We start from the raw sequence: 22,494 nt of genomic DNA, 5'->3' as shown, positions 1-22,494 counted from the left end.
GTTTTCTATTAACACTTTATTTGCCATATCTCCTTTATTATCCACGCCTGAACATATTTCAAGCTTTGTGACTTTCCGTAAGCATTCCCTTTGTTATGGTCTGGCATTAAACCAAGCTGTTTGTAGATAATAGAAGTGGAAGTGATTATTTTCAGATTTAAATAAGAATATTTACTCTCTGCAACACAAGAGTGACAAGAGTGAATTATCCAAAGCAGCCTCTGCAAATTGCTCAGGCAATTTTTTAAGCGGATCCCCAAAAGCTTCAAGCAAAGACATGATTCACTATACATCATGACACAAGACCTGATCATGATTTATTACCCAAAAACCCTTCCAGACCTCACCTAAGCAGACCATATTTAATTTTACTATTATGTTATTAGGCATTAGGTTTTAGAGTGAAATATGAGATACATTACTCTCCACGGCCAGATGAAAGTCCGCGATGGGAGTCCACCTACAGTCATTTACAGGGGCCCGTGGCATGAGTAATGCCCTAAAAATAGGTGGGAATGTGCTGCACTCAATCACTAGACATAAACGAGCTCTTTGGGGCTCATGGGAAAAGCTCATTTTAAGTCAACATGGAGGAATGTCAGCTCCTTGAAAATCTGCCACTATTAAAGTTCACAGCTAGTCAGTACTCAAGTTTTTACCCCACGTGTTGTTGGGAGTCTTTTAAAAGATGTTTTTTTTCATTGTGGATGAAATTTTGCAGAACACAGTGAATTTATTTTTCTATCAAATGTCCCTTAGGAAGTAGGGATAATAATAATTTCATACATTTGTAGAGCTTTATTGCAAAATAACATGGAGAAAAAAACACAGTAACCTCCAAAGTAAGTAATTTCAAGTTTTGAAAATGAAAATTGGTGATGATTAATGATATTAAATATGATATTTTGCAGAAGACCGGAGTCAGATTTAAACGTGCAATGCCAAAGAACAAAACTATATTTTAATATGTTTCACACTTCAGTGCTAAGACACTTTATGGCTCACTATGATTGCTTGGCTCTCTATTTTGTGCTGTATGAATCTGTTAATGATCTGATACACTTTATTTTACCATTTAATTCCACTGGCATGACGGCATATACTGTACACATTCACGTCTTCCCTCTGCATCTGTTAAACCGATGCTATATCTGTATGCAGAGAAACCGACACTTGACATTTTTTTGCAAAGTCTGAACTGTGATGGTTATATTTTGTTTGTATGTTTGTTGTCACCGTTAATCACATTGCTATTTGTTTTTTTGTTGTTGTTGAGTATACTACTGTCACTGAATATCATTTCCATTATAGTGTGCTGTATGTTTGATGTTTAAAGTCATGTTGGAGCTGTATATTTATCTGTTGATAAATTTTAGAGTGAAATTTCATGTCTGTATGCTGTTTTTGTCAACATGAGTCCAGTGTGGTTGTTGGCTGATTAACTTTTTTTTTGATGATATGTGGTGCTCTCTGCTGGCCGCTTTGCTTTAAATGTACAGACAAAAAACTCATAAACAACAAAGAGAAGGAAGTATTCAGATCCTTTTCTTAGGTTTAAAAAAAAGGTAAAAATTACACTAAAGTCATCTGCTTCTAAAATACAAACAGTCTCTTTGGAGTTCAACCATGCCCACAATGACAATGTCACAAAAAATGACTGAAAACCAGTGTTGTTGCAAGATTTCAGGAAAAAAACAAAACCCTAACTGACAGTGCTTTAATGACCTAATTTTGCTAAACCAACTTGACTAAATGAATAATAGAATAATGTTGTGGAAGAAGCACTACTGCACGTTTGTATACACAACAATTATGTCAAGTCAGCTAATAACTCTTGAAACCTGCAAAAGTACTAATATCACACTGTGAAATGACTCCACTACAAGTAAAAGTCCTGCATTCAAAACTTATTTCAGTAAAAGTACCCACATCATAATGTACTTAAAGTATGAAAAGTAAAAGTTTGTTATACAGAATGACCCCACCCAGATTGTTATCAAAATATATTATTAGATGATTTGTACTGATGCGTTTCTGTAAGCAGCATTTTAATTTTGTAAAGATAGGGCTCATTTGAACTACTTAATATACTGTTCTGAGGTTTAATTTGGAAAAAAAAACTCTAATCACTGTAAATCTATCATGTTTTTAATGTTAAATCTTTAGAAGTAACTAAAGCTGTCAGCTAAATGTAGTGGAGTAGAAGTATAAAGTTACATAAAATGGGAATACTCAAGTAAAGTACACATACCTCAAAACTGTTCTTAAGTACAGGACTGAGTAAATGTACTTAGTTACATACAACCACTGGAAAGCTGGTGAGGTTATGTGTGTTTGGTCAGGTGACCCCAGTTGCTATGAAACACTGATACAAACTACAAGCTCCTCTGTGGAACTCAGTGAATTATTAATGCAGCCACCACCTTGAATACAGCAGGGAAGTTACAACAGGTGCTCACTTTTTGTTGACCAGAGAGTGCTCACTATGTCCTCTCTACTGGATCATGGGTTAATCAGGACTGTGGCGGTGGAGCAGGTGGTCGCACCAATCGCAAGTCACTTGTGCCACTTGGTGCTGCTGTGTGACGCTGCAGAGGAACCTGAACAGTTCAGCCAGCTGGAGGGTGCAGCTCAGGCTGTGGCTAAAGCTACTGAGAACATGGCCACAGTGGCCTCCAGGTTCGTACAATGTGGAGTTTAATGAGATGTGTAATGCATTATCAGATTAACAGCAGGTTCTTTACTTCCAGGCACATCAGTGACACAGAGGATGAAGTGTTGCACATGGAGATGTCGTCCCTGTTGGAGCCAGTCACTGTGTCTGGACAGCATGTGCTGCTGGCAGCACAGAAACTCAGCATCCAGCCAGGTCTGACTGAGCACAGAGAGGAACTCATCACTGCTGCACAAAACGTCTTCCTGGGAGTAGTTAAAGTAATGTATTATTTGTCTTCACTTAATTTAAAGGGTGGCTGAAAGTATGTTATTAATACACAATTCAATATAAGATTGCACATTTGCACAAGATATTGCAAATTCCCCATAAAGAGAGATAGGGAGGAAGGACTGACTGCAGACTAATAAAAACAGAGAAGTGTTCCAATAGATCATCTCCTAAAGCTGCTACTGCTTTTTACTTTCCTTAAATGGAAATATCACTCAACACAAGACGCCAAATTTAACACCTGATATATCCCAGACATTCCTCCGTAATCCTTGTCCTTGACTTCCAGTTTTGTTGGAAATAACAGTTAAAATGTTTAATTTGTGAGGACAGTGAATTTAGCTAATGGCTGACATCTTATCTATGATATCAGCATACGGACTGTCTGTAATTTATGAAATAGGATGACATCAGCTACGGTTTGTTAACTATTAAAGGGACACAAAAGTCCATTTTGTTACTTATACTGTCATCATTTTTTAACAAGAAGCTCTACACTGGTAGAACATCACATGCTGTGGGACAAACTCTTCTTTCTTCTCTTCGGTCATGGGAAATGCTCTCTAGATCCAAAGCTATTTCAGCACACCAGAGGATCAAATATGAATCCAGTAATTTGTGCAATTTTAAATTTCAACATTTATGCAAACAATAGCTCTTACAATCACAGACGGACACATTAAAGCTTTGTTTCCCATCATTGTCCGGAGTTTAGGAAGAGATTGCAAAATGATCGGAGACTTCTTTCTGATCCTATGATTGCTGTTTTCATAATTTTATGCAGTCATCTGGCAATGCAATGTGGAAATTTCTTTGTTTGATTTATGCCCATGCAAATCATGTTTTCATCCCTAGGGTTTGTGTTTGATTTTAAAATTTGATCAGTGACATTACTGCATGACCACGTTATATTTATTATGCCCATACAGGAACACAAACGTGTGAAATATGAGCAAAAGTCTGACATAGTAGCAGCTCTACATGAGGCTGTACATTCATTTCAGCATGCTAACATGCTCACAATGACAATGCTAGCAGGATTATCAGTTGTAATATGTTTACAATGTTCTCCATCCATAGAATGTGTAAAAGAAATGGACTTAGGTTTGTGGTCTGAAAAGTGAAGCTAATGTTAAAGTGCCTTAAACCTGCATTCTTTATAATGGCCAGTAGGGGCCGACTATACTGACTGCAAAAAGAAGTCTAATTGTGAAGACGTCTATGAGAAAATGAACCTAAATCTCTGTTGATTTATTACCTTAGTAAACCTTTTTCTGAATTAGTTTATGGTCTTAATAATTGTTGAGATATTTCAGTAAAATCATGGACTGACAGGTTGACATTACTCCACAGTTCCATGTCACAGGCATAGCTAAATAAGTATGAGAAACAAGTCATAACAAGAACCGTTATCTATGTCTTTGCTCCTAGGTTCTATTAGTGGAAGATGATGCTACTGTCAGGAGAGTTGTAGCAGCTGCTGATCAAGTTTTGGAGTTCCTCTCTGAGCTCGGCTCCGCCTCAGACATCAAGTCTCTCCTCAAATCTTTCCAGGTGTTTTCTGAGGCTCTGCTTCTCCTCAACAGACTGACAGTAGATAGAGCGAATTCTTTGCAGGACCCCAGGCAAAAGAAACAGCTTTTCGATTCCTTGGAGACCCTGAGGAGGTGCATCTCTATGCTGCATACGGCCATGTGCACAACCATCAAACACCCTACAAGCGAGCAGGCACAGGCAGCAAAGAGGTATATTCTGGACAAGGTGCAGAGCACAGTGAGCGACATTATTGTGACCCTGAAAAGCGAATGCCACAGTGGATCGCTTGGCCCTTGTGGGTATTACACATGCAGGAGGAACAGTCTGTTTCAACTACTTACTAGTTCCCCCACTTCCACCATCCGAGGCAGTGGCTTTGACAGCGTGGTGAGAGATCTTGTGTTTCACTGTATGGTTGTGGCAAACTCTTCTCGTAGAGAGTTTCAACAAAGAATGGTGGGTCATTGTCATCACATCCTGCAGTTCTGGTCAGACATAACAAGGATTTTGAAGTCCTCTGAGGATGATTCTGAGCAGAACCTTGAGCATACTTACTCTGTGTTGGTGCAGGAAATACAAATGCTTGATGAAGCTTTGATGACCGCCATTCTTTATCAAGTTTTGGACACATTTCTTACCGCATCTTCTACAGCTGAGGAACTTTTCAGTGTGACAAAACAGATCCTGGTCGCACATTCTTCTACAGAGATGGATTTGAGCTTTGTTCAACCACTGGTTGAGGATTTTATATCATGCACTGATAGAATAACCCAAGTAGCAAATTTTATCTCAGCAGTGGCTGTTGATGCAAAGAGTTTGGAGAATGTGGAGAACTCGCGAGTTTGCCTCACAAGACTCAGAGCTCGGATAGCACAGCTGTCACTGGAGCTGGCAGATAATTTACTAGAAACTGTTCAAAAGCTTCATGAGGTGTGTCAGCAATGGGAGGAGGAGACTAGCCAGCTTCAGGATGCTCTCAGTGATGTCATGGATGTGAAGGAGTTCACCAGCATTGCTGTTGACGAAGTTGTCAATGATCAGCATGGATGCGATGTGGCGTACAGAAAACAAAGCTACAGAATGTTTAATGAACATGCGACAAACCTTATTTGTCACATGAAGCTGGTGGTTCGCTCAGTGAGGAGACACTTGGACAGAAGTGATGACCCCATCTACAGGAATGGCCTCCTGGTCCTGCTGAAACAGGTTGAGTCATCTCGAAACAAAGTGGGGGAGTCAGTCAAAGACATGCTTTTAGGTTCCAGTCTCAATGTGGAGGGATATTCTCCTTTTTCAGATAATGTTTCTATGGCTATTCAGGATTTTAAAGTGCTCAGAAAGGGACTGGACGGCCAACAGCATCCAGATCTCCTGAGCCCGCTGCGGGAGGGAGCACGCCAGCCTGAAATATCACGGTCACCTGTCAAAGACTCCTGTGAACTGGATCATATCATGAGAGGCTCTCCTGTTTTGGAGGTTATGGAGAGGGATTCCCAAAACGAACATGCCGAGGAGCACTCAGATGAGGAAACCATAGAAGCAGAACTGGCTCATAAATATGACATTGATGATTTAACGCTCCCAGCTGTCTCCGATGAGCCCAAACTGATCCACAGGCCTCTTGAATTTGACCTTTTACCCCTTTTATATGAAGTTGTGACTGTGACTAAAGGGAAAGACGTGACAGTACTCAACCGGGCATGCACTGGTGTTCTTGAGCTGTCAAATTGTTACGCTCAAGCCGCAAAGGAAGCCTTGGCGATTGTCGACGCGATTGATTGTCAGACATTGGAGAGTTTTCGAGCAGAGCTGGTGTCACTGACTCCGCTGCTCGTCCAGACGGCACAAGAGACGGCGATGAGTTCAGCGAAGAGCACGTCGAATGTGTATAAATACAGCACACAGTTTAGTGACCTTATTAACAACACAAGAAAGGTTTTACTGCCAGTAGCTGGAACCTGGTATCACGCTGTTTACAATGAGCTGCAAAGGAAGCTGCCAACAAGTCAATCAGTCACTGTTACGCAAAAACTAAATGAAGTGATGACTCTATGTGCTGACGTGGTCCAGCTCTTGACATCGTCAGATTTGACCTCACAAAGCGACGGTCAAGAAACATTCAGCGCTTTACACAACAAGCTGAACAAAGCCCAGAACAATACAAAGTACCTGATAGAGTTTTCCACCTCACGGGAAGGACAGGTAGACCAACTGGAAGGACTCTGTGTCCTCTGGGGCCTCTCGATTCAGATATTGCTAAATTCCCTTGATAAGATTTTAGGAACGTCAACTGCAGTGAACCAGTTGAGCCCTCAGAAACAGCAAGCAGCACTGTCGGAGAGCTCACTTCGGCTCCAAGAGGCAGCAAGGCTAACCAGCTTAAATTGTAGAAGTGCTTACAGATCCAAACAGCTGACAGGATACCAGGAGGAACTAAAAACCCTGACTGATGCCTATCTCAATGCTGCAGGAGAGGTCGACTTAATGCCGACTGTCATGAAACTTGCAAAATCAGAATTCTTTCAGAGACATCTTTTGATCAAAATGAAAGTGCTTTGTGGTCATTTAAGCAAAGCGAATAAGGATTATGACACAGCACTTCAAAATATTGTCAGCATTGCTTATTTTGCTGCTGAACACTTTAGGGAGAATAACACAGAAGACACAGAGCAAAGATTTGACGCCGCAGCTCAAACGCTTTCTGAAAGTGTAAAACTTTTGACTAAAAGAATCGACGACAGCTTACACTACATCCGCGACCCACGGGCCCGTTCTAACCTGAGGTCTATCAACGACCTCCTTTCTTTTTATGTCTCAGATATAATCAGCAGGGCGAAGCTCATGCTAGAGACTCACTACATCTGTGACACGCTCAGCCTGGATGTGCACATACAGTGCTGGTCAGCCAAAGCTCACTATGTGGTGGAGGAGATCAGGAAGCAGGATGGGATTCACCAAGAGACTAAAGAGCTCATCAGGGCTGGTCTACAGGGCCAAACGCCTGATGATGTCAAAGAAGTGTTGGCTGCAGTCCCATCTAAGGTCAAAGAAGTGGAGTTTCCCTCTGACATGATAATGACACCTCGGCAGAAAGGCAACACAGACAGTGAAAAAGCTGCAGAATCAAAACTGAACATGGCAGCTATGGCCAAATATGGAGCTGGAAGTGTAGAAAAAGATGTAAGTATCTTGTGTACATTATTATTATTTTTTTTTACATTCAGCTCATTTAATAATCTTTGCTACAGTATTTTGTTATTTGCCTTTCCACTGCATAAAATGAGGAAAAAAGTGTGTTTTTTTAGAAAAAAAAAAAAATCCTCCTTATTTGAATTGTGTGTAATGCTTTGCATACACACTAATACTTTTCACATTTCGATATCTATATCTATATATATGTGTGTTAGTGTTTATACATGTGTGACAAAACTTTTTGTAAACTTTGAGGTATTGTACACACAAAAGGCTAAAGTGTTTTACATTATCAGTGTGTAGTTGGTGCTTACTGTGTTAATGATGGTTTGTGTGAACTGCATTGATGCAAAAGCAGTTTGAACATTTTTCTTTTGCAAGATTTGTTTGCTTTTGCTGGTTTGGTTTATGGTTTTGCAGTTAGTGAGAGTTTTGCAAATTTGCCTATGGATCTATAGACAGTGCCTAAGCAATCAAAAAAAAAAAATACTATGACGTTCAGTGATTCCTTTATGTCATGATAAATCACGTCTCTGTTATTCTCTATAGAAAGGTGTTGGGTTTGGAGCATACAAAGAGGCTCCTTCGCTGACCTACACGTCCCTTTTTCTAAAGCAAGAAAGTGACAGCTGGGATCCCAGAGACAACAGAATTGTGCAGGTGACCAGGAAGATGGCTGACACGCTGTGTTACATGACCCAGTACTTGAAGAAGAAAGGCCCGATACCGGTAAGAGCCACCAGAGGGCACTTCACTGCCTTCATCTTTATATTTGCAGGCACCCTTGTCCACAATCATTCCTTTTTTTTTTTTTTAGAATAAAGAAGCATTTGTTACTGCAGCCAAAGATGTGATTTCAAACTGCCAGTCAGTAACTCAGTTCCTCAGAGTTATCGCCAACCACTGTCTGGATAAGCAGTGTACGGTCGAACTCTCCCTCATAGTTGAGCAGATTCTCACCATCACCAACCAGCTCAACATCATCTCCAGGTCAGAGGGGTTAAGACATAAATCACACTCTGAAAACTAGAAAAAACATGTAATAAGACCCTCTTTCTTAATGTGTACTCAGTGTCAAAGCTGTAACACCTGGCTGCAAATCATCTGATGAAATCCTGGTGAAGAACACACAAAATCTACTCCAGACTGTCCTGCGTGGAGTTCATGCTGCAGAGACAGCCTGCATCACAGTAAGTCTCACATGAAAAAAAATTATATGAGGTCTGCTCCATGTAGTATAGGTAGACAAGAAATCAATCTCTCTGCTTCGTCTCCGGGGCCGTTAAAACTGCACAATTACTCTCTTGTTCCAGGGTTTGAAGCAGCCTGAGCCAGACTCAGATGGTGCAGAGGCCACAGCCTTGTGTTTCCAGTGGAGGAGAAAACTGGAGATCCATCGAGCCCAGCAGACCTCTAACCCAGAGACTGATGAGCTGGGTCTGAGGAAGACCTCATCCCACCCTGTAGCACCCAGTCTTGCCTCGCCTGTTGGCTACAAGTGACCACTACCCCTTTAAAACACAGATATTTGTGACACAAGAAGTCTAACGCAGATCATGTTTTTAATTAGGGCCCGAGCAGGCAACGACCTGCGAGGTCCCTATTGTATTTCGAATGATTCTTTATTTTTATTCTTTGTCCCAAATGATCACATTTTTCACTGCCTGAACATACCCTAAAACTCATGAAACTTTAAATATAAGTCACACCAGGCGAAAAATGTTATAATCTATTGTCATCCTGAATTATAATAATGTATAATAAAGGAAAGTGCGTTTTGAATAATAACTCCCACATACTTCATCGAACATTCAAAAATCTTATATCCACGCGTTCACTGAGTTTTGCTGAATCTCGTGATATAGGCCACGCCCATTTTTGCCTAGAGTTTTTTTTCGTAAATTCGCAAAATGTCGCAAACCTACTTTTTCGAACTCCTCCAAGGCAATTTCATTGTTTTGCACCAAACTTTGCACACAGCATCTATGGACCCTCATGACAAAAAGTTATTAAAAGAATTTTGATAACCCAAAGAATACTCAAGTTATTAAATAACAACAAAACAACAAGTTTTGTATAATAATGCACAAACTATCCCTTCAATCCTCATACAGTGTCTAAAGGAGGACTCTTAACTGATATGTATAAGTTAGAAGAGGCAGGTAGCAATGGTGGAAAGTAACTATGTACATTTACTCAAGTACTGGACTTAAAGTACAATTTTGAGTTACTTTTATGTACATTTTATGTAACTTGATACTTCTACTCCACTGACAGCTTTAATTAATTTTCAGGTCAAGATTTAAAATGAAAACATGATACATTTAAAATGATTACCCATTTTTATAAATTAAACCACTTACAAGTTTATTAGGTAGTTAAAATGAGCGGAGTGGAGTCATTTCACAGTGTGGTATTAGTACTTTTACTGAAGTAAAGGTTCTGAATACTTCTTCCACCACTGTCCTCTTTGCTTCTTTACTTTTTTATTTTTTATTTTATTTTATTTTATTTTATTTTATTTTATTTTATTTTATTTTTTATTTTATTTTATTTTATTTTATTTTATTTTATTTTATTTTATTTTATTTTTTATTATTATTTTTTTTTCCTCTGCGCATGCGCGGCCCCGTTGCCCTACTGCGCATGCGCGGGCTTGTTTCGCTTCTGCGCATGCGCGGCTGTGTGCGCTACTGCGCATGCGCGGGTTTGTTGTGCTACTGCGCGTGCGCCGAAAATCCGCGCATGCGCAGAAGCAAAACAAGGCCGCGCGTGCGCAGAAGCGCAACGGGGCCGCGCGTGCGCAGAAGCGCAATGGGGCCGCGCGTGCGCAGTAGCGCAACGGGGCCGCGCATGCGCAGAGGAAAATAAAAAAAAAAAAAAAAAATAAAAAATAAAAAATAAAAAATAAAAAATAAAAAATAAAAAATAAAAAATAAAAGTAAAGAAGCAAAAAGGACAGTGGTGGAAGAAGTATTCAGAACCTTTACTTCAGTAAAAGTACTAATACCACACTGTGAAATGACTCCACTCCGCTCATTTTAACTACCTAATAAACTTGTAAGTGGTTTAATTTATAAAAATGGGTAATCATTTTAAATGTATCATGTTTTCATTTTAAATCTTGACCTGAAAAGTAATTAAAGCTGTCAGCTAAATGTAGAGGAGTAAAAAGTTCAATATTTGCCTCAAAATGTAGTGGAGTAGAAGTATAAAGTTTAAATAAAATGTACATAAAAGTACCTCAAAATTGTACTTTAAGTCCAGTACTTGAGTAAATGTACATAGTTACTTTCCACCATTGCTACCTGCCTCTTCTAACTTATACATATCACTTAAGAGTCCTCCTTCAGACACTGTATGAGGATTAAAGGGATATTTGTGCATTATTATACAAAACTCGGTACAATTATTGTCAATGCCCTCCTGAGGATAACCCTTTAAGGTTTTATTGATCGGCCCCTAGGTGACACTGTGGTGGCAGTCTAATTTCATATTTGGTACCGTGGCCACACTTTAACACTTAAGGCAATGAAATTCATAGGGGTGGTATAGACTGGCCCCTGTAATGCAGACACCCCGACGGCAGCATGCCCCGACACGCGTGTACTGCGAGGGCCCGTTCAGTACTGCTTGCAGTCCTAGTTTCTATTTGTTATAATAATGTGAAATCTATGGATTCCCACTTCTGCCAATGTGATAAAAAAAAGATCCTGTAAGTCATAATGAGAAGCATCCTTAAAATAATAATTACTTATCTAAAAATAATGAGAAACCTTAAAATACTGACTTAGTATCTCAAAATAATGAGTCTGTATTAAATATTAAAAATGTTCTCAAAATAATTAATTAGTATCTCAAAATAACAATATATCTTTAAATTATGACTTTGTATCTCAAAATTACAATGGAGTATTAGGGCCACATTTAGAAAAAAAAAATTAAGTTATTATATATTATTATATACTATATTATTTCAACATAGGTAAGTCATTATTTCAAGGATTTCTCATAATAAAAGTCATTTTGAGAAATTTTATTTTATTAAATACTAAATAATTAGTGCTTTTGTTTAGACCTACTTCCTTTCTAAGGAGAGGAGCCTACCAATTATGTACGACTTCATTCTCATAATTAATTAAATATTTTCAACTTTATTTTCGTAATTAAATATTTTTGACTTTATTCTCGTAATCAATTCAATATTCATGACTTTAATCTCGTAATTATTTTTTTTTCTAAATGTGGCCCTAATACTCTGTTGTCAAAATAATTATTTAGTATTTAATAAAATAAAATTTCTCAAAATGACTAAGACTAAGAAACCCTTGAAATAATGACTTAATATCTCAAAATAATGACTTTTTTTTTTTTAAATAATGACTTTGGAGAAAAACTTCTCATCATTTTGAGAAAGTTTCTCATATTATGGCTTGCAGGATCTTTTTTTCTTTCCATAGAAACCCACTCAACCCTTAGTGGGAGCTTTTCACAGACTGTCATGCTCAAGGACATTTCAGCACGGTGGAGGACATGAAATATTTAGGATTGAAGCTCAAAAATTTGATATATTGCTGGACGTGTTTTACATTTATGCACACCAAAATGAAACAATGCAACTTGATGTGTGAAATAAAATACCTTATGTTGTATCTGTTTATTTCAGATAATCATAATAAAATCACTGAAATGTGACAGGCATATGTGTTGTTAAAATGTCATACAGTATTATTACAATCATAACCACCAAACTGACAGAAAAAATAAAGAATTATTCATTAAAACACTCAAAAACAGACTGTACACGTGATACAAAATAGGCATTTACAATGTGAATTATGAAAACGATAAAAAACAAAATATATAAAGCTTAACCGTCAAATATTACAAACTGCTGAGCATCATGCCACCTTAAGTCCACAACATTCACCCTTTTTTTAGTTCATCTACAGTCAACTCCAACAAAACTTAACAAGAAACATAGTCAGAAAGGTCATTTATATAATATATATCAATACAATGTGACCAAGACAATATTTTCTCTCTTTGTATAGTACATTTCTTTCTTTCTTATTTTGCTGAAAAACATGTGATATTTACAAGCTTTTCATTAGTGGGTGTTTTGAGGAATGATAATGACGAAACAAATTCAGTAATCAATATTAGTTGACTCAATTGAATGTAATTTCTGTTACGGCAACAAGTAAAAAAAAGCCTACAACAGTAACTTTACATCCTCAAATCATTTAGATCACTTAAAGATGAAAAAAGGTCCAACAATGTACATAACACAAATTGAACGGCTGCAATGTTTCAAAAGGACACATTTCTTCTCAGTTGAGTACTGAACTCTTTCATATTGTAGAGAATTTAGTTTAATTATCTAACCTCACAAACTCAAAGCAGGATGTGTGGTAAAAATGTAAATATTCAAGAAAACATCTGTTGACTTATTGTGAAAAAATCCCTTATAAAAAGTGAGCATGAACACAAATATCTCATAATATAAAAGTGAAATAAATAAGGAAATACAAAAATTCTCAAGGGATTTCTTACAATTACTGTTTGATTGATTATTTAGCGTTATCTCTGCTTGTGAAGTGAGTGAATTATCTATTCTACAGGGTGTAATGCCTGGAATGAACCCATGTGGCTCAGTCCTTACATGTTAACGTAATTCCTTTTTTCTGATTGTTTACATGAAAATTACACAATGATAAAATACTTTAACACACACTTTCAAAACAAACATTTCAGCATTAATATGTCAAAAGTAGCTGTACACTGTGTCTGTGTATCTAACATCACCTCCATACTGACACGTGTGGTGCACTTGACAGTAGGTGATTTATACAGGATCATTTATATACAGAAATAAATAGGCTAATGTAAAGCTAAATAAAGATTAATAGACACATCTCATCAAAATACAGATCTTCTGTGATATATTTCCACACTGGGGTGTTTACTGACAGAAAGGGGAAGCAGTAGGGTCAAAAGTCTTGAACACGTCTTTAAGTGTCCTGTCGTCTTCCTCCTCCTCTGGGTCGTCCCGTTTCGGTTCTTCCTCCATGGCCTCCTCCTGCTCCTTCTTCTCCTCTTGCTTTTTCTCCTCTTGCTTCTTCTCCTCTTGCTTCTTCTCCTCTTGCTTCTTCTCCTCTGCCTCTTCTTGTGCTCCTGCAGAGCCCTGTCCTCCTGGTTTGGCCTGCCTGGGGTCAGTGTACTGGGGTCGGATCAGCCCGGCTAGGGCCTGGATGGGGAGGTTATGTACTGCAGGGGGTTTGACAGGTGAGGCAGGAGGTATTGTGGGAGATGTGGAAGGTGGAAGCTGGTCTGAGGCAACGTCTGTGCTTTTGGCCTCTTCGAAAGAGCCGCTTCGTTGGCTTGGTGAGAGTGGCGGAGTGTTGTCTTTCTTAGCCGGGAGTTTCAGAATTGACGTCTTTTTAGGCGGCTCTGCTGGCTCCTTCTGAGCCTGCTCGCTCTGATTACGAGGATCATACAGACTGATGCCCCCAAGGATTGTAGTGGGACTCTCTAACCCTCCACCAGATGATGCCAAGCGAGGGGCATATGGTGGCAGCTTCTCAGGCTCTGGCTTAACTTGGACAGCATGAGGAGAGGAGGTAGCGATAGTCTTCTGTAACCTCGGGTCCACAACTCCTCCCCCTGAGGAGGGCACTTTCTGACCCAGAAGCTTGGAGTCCAGAGATCCTGTACGCTTGAGTCTGGGGTCCAGAGATTTCTGCTGACGTGGATCCACAGGTCTTTCAGTAGAAGATCGAGCCTCGAGAGATCCAGAGGATAAACGAGTCATACGCTCCTTCAAACGTGCAGCTGACAGTCTGGGGTCACACGGTGGAGGGCTGGAGACGGGGGGGTGGTCAGGCAGGTTTGCTCGGTTCATCTGAGCATCTGCAATGAGGGGTGGAAGGGGCAGGTTGATGGAGTGTTCCTGTTTGGGGACAAGCGACGGGATGAGGTCCTCAGGGGCCCATACCACAGTCTGAGCGAAGGCTGGCCGCTGAAGAAGGATGTCTACCCGTATGTGGCTAAACTGCTTCAACTGGCAACGAGGGTCCCGCAGCACCACACCGGGGCTGGCATCCAGAGGGATGAGGACAGCTTTGTCCCTGAGCTCCCGCTCTCCTTCATCATCGTCGTCTCCTGTCGGAGGCTTCTGAGGAACAGGATGGCTCTGCTGACGATAGGAACTCTGCTCCATAAGTCTCACCTTCCTGGGGTCTCTGGAGAACCGTGGGTCTGCAGCTCCATCAGACTCCTTTTTCATATCTGGGGGCCGCTGTCGAGGGTCCGTCTTCACACGGGGGTCAGTGGGTGGGGCCCTCTCCTTCACAAGCCGAGGGTCACCCAGTACTGGAGCCACTGAGGCAGCCAGGGGAGGCTTGGACTGAGACTGCTGCAACTCACTTTGCTTCTTGAGAGATTTAAGGATGGAAGAAACACAGCTTCCATCCTCCTCGTCACTTGAGTACCAGTTTGTGGTTTCATCTGCAAAAAAAGATGGAACCATATTAAAATATTTGTTATCTCAGAACATGTTTGTAAATTGTCTGTGTTTGTAAATTGTCTGTGCATCAACACCAAGCAGCAACCTCGAGCCTGAAAAGTGAAGCTAATGTTGAAGTGCCTTAAACCTGCATGCTTTCTAACGACCAGCAGGGGACGGCTCCACTGGTTGCAATAACAAGTGTTTTCTTTTATGGAAGTCTATGAGAAAATTACCCTAATTCTCACTTAATTTATTACTTCAGTAAACAAGTTTTTGGTCTCAATTGCTAGTTTCAAGCTTTCTTCAATAAATCATGTACACATTTATGTGTTTGTCTTTTAAATCTATCACAGTGTGTTTTCAGCTCATTAAAGCTAATTGTTAGTTGAAAAATGTCTTGTTCAGTGTGCCGTTGTACTAAAAGACAAACTAAGGAGTTGGCGGCTGTTCATTTTTGCCCCCTGCTAACCAAGCTGGCTAGCTGTCACTAGCTGATAACTTATGGCACCACTCTCTCTCCAAATATAGTCCCTTCTGGTTCCAGAAGATAGGAATGGTCTAACTCCGGCATGTCCAAACTATTCCACAAAGGGCCGTGTGGCTGCAGGTTTTCGTTCAAACCAAGCAGCAGCACACCAGACTTGACTCAGTTAATCAACTGATATCTGTCTTCAGACAGTTGATTGGTCAAACTGTGTGCTTTTGCTTGGTTGAAACGAAAACCTGCAGCCACACAGCCCTTTGTGGAATAGTTTGGACATGCCTGGTCTAACTTGAGACTTCAAAAAGGCAGTCCACAAACCACTAGGTGACTGCATGTCCATTTCTTATATACAGTCTATGATTAATTTTTAATCATGTTCCATTTTATATGGGTATTTTTACTGCAGCCCCTGCTTGATTTTTTGTTAATGGTCTGGGTTAAACACGTCTTATCTTAATTAAATCAGCAAACGTGCTTCTTGCCCCTAGGCACTTACCTCTGTTTGAATTATCATCCTGGCCCTCTGCTCTCTGTGGCTCATTCCCCTGTGGATGTGACTCCTGTTGTTGCTGCTGCTGTGTCAGGTGTAAGAAGATGGCCTTCTGTACGGCTGGTGGTAAAGACTGCAACTGTGACTCTGCACCCATCTGCTGCTGGAGGTTCTGCACGAAGGCCACAGCGGGGTCTACTACATTGAAAAACAAAATGTGGGAACACAATTTTACAATTTCAGTTACAGTTAAAAGATAATAAGCCTATTGTAAATTGGTATTAGTATAACACTGACCTCCTTGTTGACCCATGGCCTGGTTTCGGAGAAAGCTGCTGAACATGTCTACTGGGTTCTGACCCATTGATGGGAAAGGAAAAAGACTTTGCAGCATCTGTAGATCTGGTATCGGAGGGAACGGAGGCCTCTGCATATTCATCTGAGGGTTGATATGGAAGGGTGGGGGTTGACCAGGGGGGATTGGTGGCTGCATTGGAAATCCGTGACCTGGAGGGTTCTGTGGCATGGGTGGTCCAGTAGGGTGACCCATGGGAACAGGTGATCCAGGGGGAGGAATAGGAGGGGCAGAGGGGCCTGAAGGCACCATACCTCCACTCTGCATGTCCTCTGAGCCTCCACTGAACTGATTGGTGCCTTCACCTTGATTCTGGGAGAAGCCGGATCCACTAAAATGAAAAAAACATGCGTAATTAGGTTGAGAATAAACTTTTACGAGTTTGATTTGCGCCTGATAACAGATGATTTTGGTTACCTCAGGCTAATTTTTTGTGCCAAGTCTACAGTCGGTTGAACTTTGATTTCAAACAGGGAGGGGATCTTCTTCCCCGCTTGGCCATCTGTAGGACTGCTCTGACCAGGAGTGGGCAGCAACCCTACCCCAGGAGGAGGCTTCGGAAGAGGGGCGATACCCTGCTTTCTCAGATCCTCCAGCTCCAACTCGTCCTCGCGGGCGTTCTCCTCCTCAGTGTTAATTATCTGACAAACAAGATGGAAAAAGAAATAAGACACTTGAATAAGACACACCATTACAGCTGAGAATCTTCATCGTACCTTATCAAGCAGCTCTTTGGTCACATCGTTCAAAGCCTCGTGGGAAAACTTGCAGTTGTCCCCTTGGTAACATTTGGCTCCAGTATGAAAGAACTTGCATGGGTATTCATGTGCAATCACAGGTTAAGGAGCGTGACTAATTATAAGGTATAATGAGATTTCACTTAATTATTCAATGCAATTAAAGAAATGTAATTAAAAGCACTTGTTGTCATTAGTGAAGGATATTATGCATGTAAATGCAATTATCTCCTTTACTGCAGTATCCTTGGAGGTAAAATTTACAAAGTTCCTTTTTCTTATCTGGTATGACGAGCTCGTGTTCAAACTTGCACTGTTCCCCCTGTATGAAGAAAATATTATTTTATCTGTCAGGTAGGAAAGTAAGGAACCCCTGAGAGGCAAGTAAGAAAAAAAATATCTGGTGGACAGGTGGAAAAAAGTTTCTGCCAGGATAATGTTGCTTAAAAAAATCTGGACTATAAAAAAATAACTGAGAAAGATTATCCTGGCAAAACCTTTTTTCCCACCTGTTATTAAGTAGTAAACACAGGAGAGAAAACCATTTAGATCGTAGAAAGTAGATCACTCCACTTTTTTCCTGTTTGCCTCTCAGAGCTTTCCTAGAAAAACTGTTTGTTTTTAAACATATTTGAGCACACATTGTTAAATCAAGTAACAGAACATTAACGCTACTGTACCTTGATGCATCGACCTTCCAGGAAATACTTGCAGATGTATCTTCCGTTGTGTTCAACTGTGTGCTGATTGATAAACTCTTTGCTCATAATTGGCCGTTTCTTCTGAAAACCTAAAGAATTTTTTCCTTCCTGTGACACAAAATAAACAAAGAAAATGAGCACAATGTGTCCCCGTTAAGCTTGAGTCACCATGACTAATATAATAGTAATGTAATAATTAGCAGGTAGTAGCAGGTGGTACAGACAGTAGAGTATTATTTTCAACTAAAATAATATAATACATGTTGCAGATTTTGAGGGACACAATTACAGGTAGCATGTCTTCCATGCCCTGGTCTCCTCCTCGACCTCGTCCACGTCCTCCCCATGGTTTTCCTTTCAGCTTCTTGTTCTTGTTCAGCATCCCCCGTCCTCTTCCTGGTCCACTCCCTCTGCCCCGTCCTCTCTGCCCAACTGAAATAATTTTGGAAGAAGTGATCAAACACAAACACAACATGTTTTGCTATATTACTAAAGGAATGATCTGATATGAAAATAATCATTAAAGCACTCATACACTGCTGTTGTTTCATCCCCCTCATGCTTCCTCTCTTCAGCTGCTCTTTAGCATGGCGTCCCTTTCCCTGACTCTGGGAAACTGAATCTTTTGACGGCGGATACTCGGACATGTCATCCTCGTAATCCTCCTCCTCTTCGTCGTAATCATACTTGTCATCGCTGTAGTCGCTGTATTTGTCGAAATCACTGCTCTTGTGCGGTGGGGACTTCTGTGAGTTGCCATGGCCTCCCTTTGAATCCCTTCCATGCTGGCAAGACAACAGTTAAGGAGAAAAATGTCACGCAATTATGCCTTCATGAATAATAAACGACAGCATGCCAGCAGTGAACTCACCTGAGAGGACTGGCCTTCAGATCCCTTCCGGTTTTTGGGCCGTTCTGGTCGGTCGAAGTCAGAGTCATAACTGTCCGAGCTGGAGCTGCTGGAGGGCGAGTGGTGCTGAGGAGAGGGAACAAAGACAAAACATTAAAGTGAATTTTGAATCATATTCGCACTTTTATTGCGGTAGCACTATGAGTCATGATCGCATCTTACTTTCTGTCTGTCACGCCTCCTCCTTTTGGACCTCCTCTTCTCTCTTGTCTTTTTGTATCTTTTCCTGGAGTGCCTGTGACTCTTCTCTTCTTTCTCTTTATCTTTCTCTTTTCCTTTTTCTTTCTCCTTTTCCTTCTCTTTCTCTTCATTCACCTCAGTAGCCTCTTTGTTTTCCTCTTCAATTCCAATTCCTTCATCATCTATTTCTCCATCCTCCAGTTCGCCATCCTCTCTGAAAAGTCAGTACAGTGAGTATAATTGTTAATCAGTTTCAGGGATAATTTAAAAACGAATAAGGAAAAAACAGAATCCAGAATCACCTGCTATGAATATAAATGAATATAATAATAATATGAAAAAATAAATCATTATCCTAAAATTGCTGGAATAAAGTACTACACATCATGCCAGACAGCTTCCAATACACCCTCAGCCTTTCTTGTGCTAAAAACATCCTGTCAATAATTAATTTCCAGCATCCCAGTGTGTGTAATTATTTCATGCAAGCAAAATTAAATTCAACCTCAGTTTGAGTAAAATGCATGGAAACCTCTGATTATTATAAGCAAGGTTATCCATTAAGTTATTCTATATGACAGCCTGAAGTCAAAGATGAGTTTACTATGACTTAGTTCAAAGCCACCAACCTCTATTACTGTTATGATCAGTATGTGAACATGATTTTCGAAGCATTTTTGGGGCTTGCTTTCTTTCTTTCTGCAGTACCCATAACCTCTGTGTGTCTGCAGAGGAGTTACTAAAACATAACTGAGCTGCCTTTTATATTCTGTCCTGATTCAGACAGAAATAGTGATGGTGCATTTCGTTAGTTATGCCACTGAAGCTTTGCAGTTAAAAGCAAGTTTTCATAATGTCTGGTGAAAACGTAATTCACGCCTGAATTCACGCCTTTAAATCTGCACATACTCCATGATAATTTCTAGGCAATACAGAGCAAGTGTTTCAGTTAAAGGAATATAATCACATTGTTAATAATAGATGTATGATATGTAATGTCAGCTGCTTTAAAAAATAATAATGCAAGTAGGTGCACCAAAACAAAAACGACCTAAAACAGATCAAGCTACCTCTTCCTCTGATACTGGCTTCAACCTGACACTCTCCATATCTAAAGCCACCCTGACACTGTACCTAAACTTCACTTTTAGTCCAGTTAAAGCAGCAGACAACATTCAATATGAAACATTTGCCAAGTTGAATATGTTGTATAGGGGAAACTGGCATAAAATGACTGATGAGTTGTCTGTAATCGTGTACTTAACCTAAGACTGACAGCAAGTGTAATGTTAGCATCAGTGGTAGAATACCATGTATAAGTATGGTCTTAAAAAATCCCAGCAAAACTTTTTCTCATGTATAAAATAATGTATTTTCCATCACAATTAAAGCACAATCTCATTATTGAGCATTTCCAAACCTTCTTGGAATACTACACTACTTTTCTGAACCACTTTAAAGACTAAAAGTCTTGACCTATTTGTGTAAGAGGAGGCACAGATGCCCAGGGTGAGGCATGGAAGGTGTAATAGCCTTTAATAGCTACAAAACACATCAGCTTTGGCTCAAACCAAACACCACACCAGCTGTTTCTTCTTCTCCTTTGAGCTTCAGACAGTTAAATCACCTGGTGACATATTTGGTTTGATACCAGCAAAATCTTGGCCCTCTTTGTTCACATGGTCTGCCAGCCATGCAAGGACTTGAGACCAATGACAAGGACTCAGGCATGGCCTGCATCCAGCAGAAGCACATAATCTCAACCCTGCGTGAACCCTGTCTGTCTCAGCAGTACTGCCAGGTGCCCGGTAGGGGGAGTACACTACGAGGATGGGCGTGGCATTTACATCATAGTCATTTGCATAGTCTCCTGCAGATGGCAACAATGAAGCCATGGATTCGTCCCAGTACCACAACAACACAAACGATGAGGTCTGCTACCTTGCATGGAAATGATCATGAATGAGTCTTATCGACGCGGTGATGAGAAATCTAAGCTATTTGGACAGCGTTATGCAACTGCACCACAGAGGCATGCAAAGATTTTTGAGGGGGGAAACCGTGGACTCTTAAATCTTGCAATTCATGAAGAAAACAGTAACACAAGCATGTAGACCCACCACAGCACTGAAACGCACAGATGAGCGTATTAAGAATTGCATAAGAATGTTACTCGACCTTTCATCCCCTGCAAGCTCAGAGTCTGTCATGTTTTTGTCAAGAACAGGGGCTGGGGGACTGGAAACAAGGCTCACAGAAGCCATTGGAAAACGGAAATCTGCCTCCCTTCTCCCCGGTACAAGAGTGAATTAACTCAGTCACTCAAAGGAGACGTTGGGTTGTGAGAGATGCTGGAAGATTTCAGACTGGAAAAAACTCACGGTGTTACATGTCTCGACAGAGACAGTAAACAGACACTCTCCTCTTTCATATCAATGTCGTTTTAACTCTGTGAGCACAGCTTGATACCCCGCTTTGCTAATGTCCCGTCGGTTGACAGCTGCCATGGTGAAATAGAGGAGACGGAGGGAGAAACAGACAGAAATGTAACCATGTTCGTTGATTTCAGCATCTTCCTAGGCTTTCTCAACAGGGACATCATCTCAAAATGGCTTCTGAGGTCTGCAGCAACACATTCCTAGATCATGTATTCCTCCACCTATTTATAGTCCCATCTGGATCCATCTACCTTGGTTACACCAAATCCTCGTCAGCTATTGGTCAGCCGTTGCACGGGCGAACAGAACTGTGATCCTTATTGGTCCAAAACAATGTCAGTTATTTTCAACATCTGCAACAATGAAGTGTATACGACGTACAGTTTTGTCCTTTGTTGTTTTAATTTATGACTATGTGTATTACGCCACTATAATGACCCAATTTAAAGTTAAAAAACAACAACAAAAAACAAACAAACAGTTGCAGCCTTATCTCTTTATCGCTTTACTATTTGCTACGGATTTATTTAATCGTTTTTTTCTCTCCGCGCATGGATACTGTGCACAGTGGTCTTGTCAGTGACCAGCAGGTGTAGCTCAAACTCTACAAGACAAACCGTGAGAGACAAGCTTGTACCACAATAATACCGAGCCAATTAACGGTTGTGACTAAAATGTTTAGTTAATAGTCTAATAAGAGGCTCAAAATAAGTGTCTTTCTTTCTAGTTGACAAAACAATACAGCCTTAACGGTTAGCGTCAGGTTACCTATGTGGCAGTTAGCAGTTACCTGATGCTACAGACAGATAATTGGTCATTTTTAGTGTTAATAGCCGACTCAGTGATTATACCGCTTAACCCACTTTAATGAACAGCATAATATTCCGAAGGAAGTTATATTCTGAAGACATACAGTTATTTGAGTTTACAAACAAAAATGAAAAAACATTTTTTTACCCTTAAGGCAGAGTAAACAAACACGAACACGGTTATTCAGTCATGTAATCTGCCAGATTT

General features: G+C 40.3%; 1 protein-coding gene across 2 annotated transcripts; it reads right to left on the bottom strand.

Moving 5' to 3' along the window:
* Window positions 1–11,925: 11,925 nt before the first annotated feature.
* On the bottom strand, window positions 11,926–21,677 carry LOC131993857 (zinc finger CCCH domain-containing protein 6). Of its 2 annotated transcripts, none has more exons than XM_059359914.1 (12): window positions 21,218–21,677; window positions 19,022–19,253; window positions 18,821–18,925; window positions 18,485–18,734; window positions 18,239–18,381; window positions 17,929–18,057; window positions 17,456–17,570; window positions 17,228–17,337; window positions 16,929–17,152; window positions 16,454–16,842; window positions 16,163–16,354; window positions 11,926–15,181 (listed from the first exon to the last, which is right to left on the bottom strand). In XM_059359914.1, the coding sequence occupies exons 1-12, from the start codon at window positions 21,301–21,303 to the stop codon at window positions 13,638–13,640; spliced, it is 3,519 nt and encodes a 1,172-aa protein (XP_059215897.1). In that variant the 5' UTR covers window positions 21,304–21,677; the 3' UTR covers window positions 11,926–13,637. The 2 variants fall into 2 exon arrangements, with proteins under 2 accessions (XP_059215897.1, XP_059215898.1); XM_059359915.1 differs by having other exon boundaries at window positions 16,163–16,351.
* Between the last annotated feature and the right edge of the window lie 817 nt (window positions 21,678–22,494).

Source organism: Centropristis striata, chromosome 20 (genome assembly GCF_030273125.1).
Source record: "Centropristis striata isolate RG_2023a ecotype Rhode Island chromosome 20, C.striata_1.0, whole genome shotgun sequence".
Classification (NCBI taxonomy): Eukaryota; Metazoa; Chordata; class Actinopteri; order Perciformes; family Serranidae; genus Centropristis; species Centropristis striata.
Note: the sequence above shows the minus strand (reverse complement) of the source record. Positions and strands in the feature narration are given on the sequence as shown.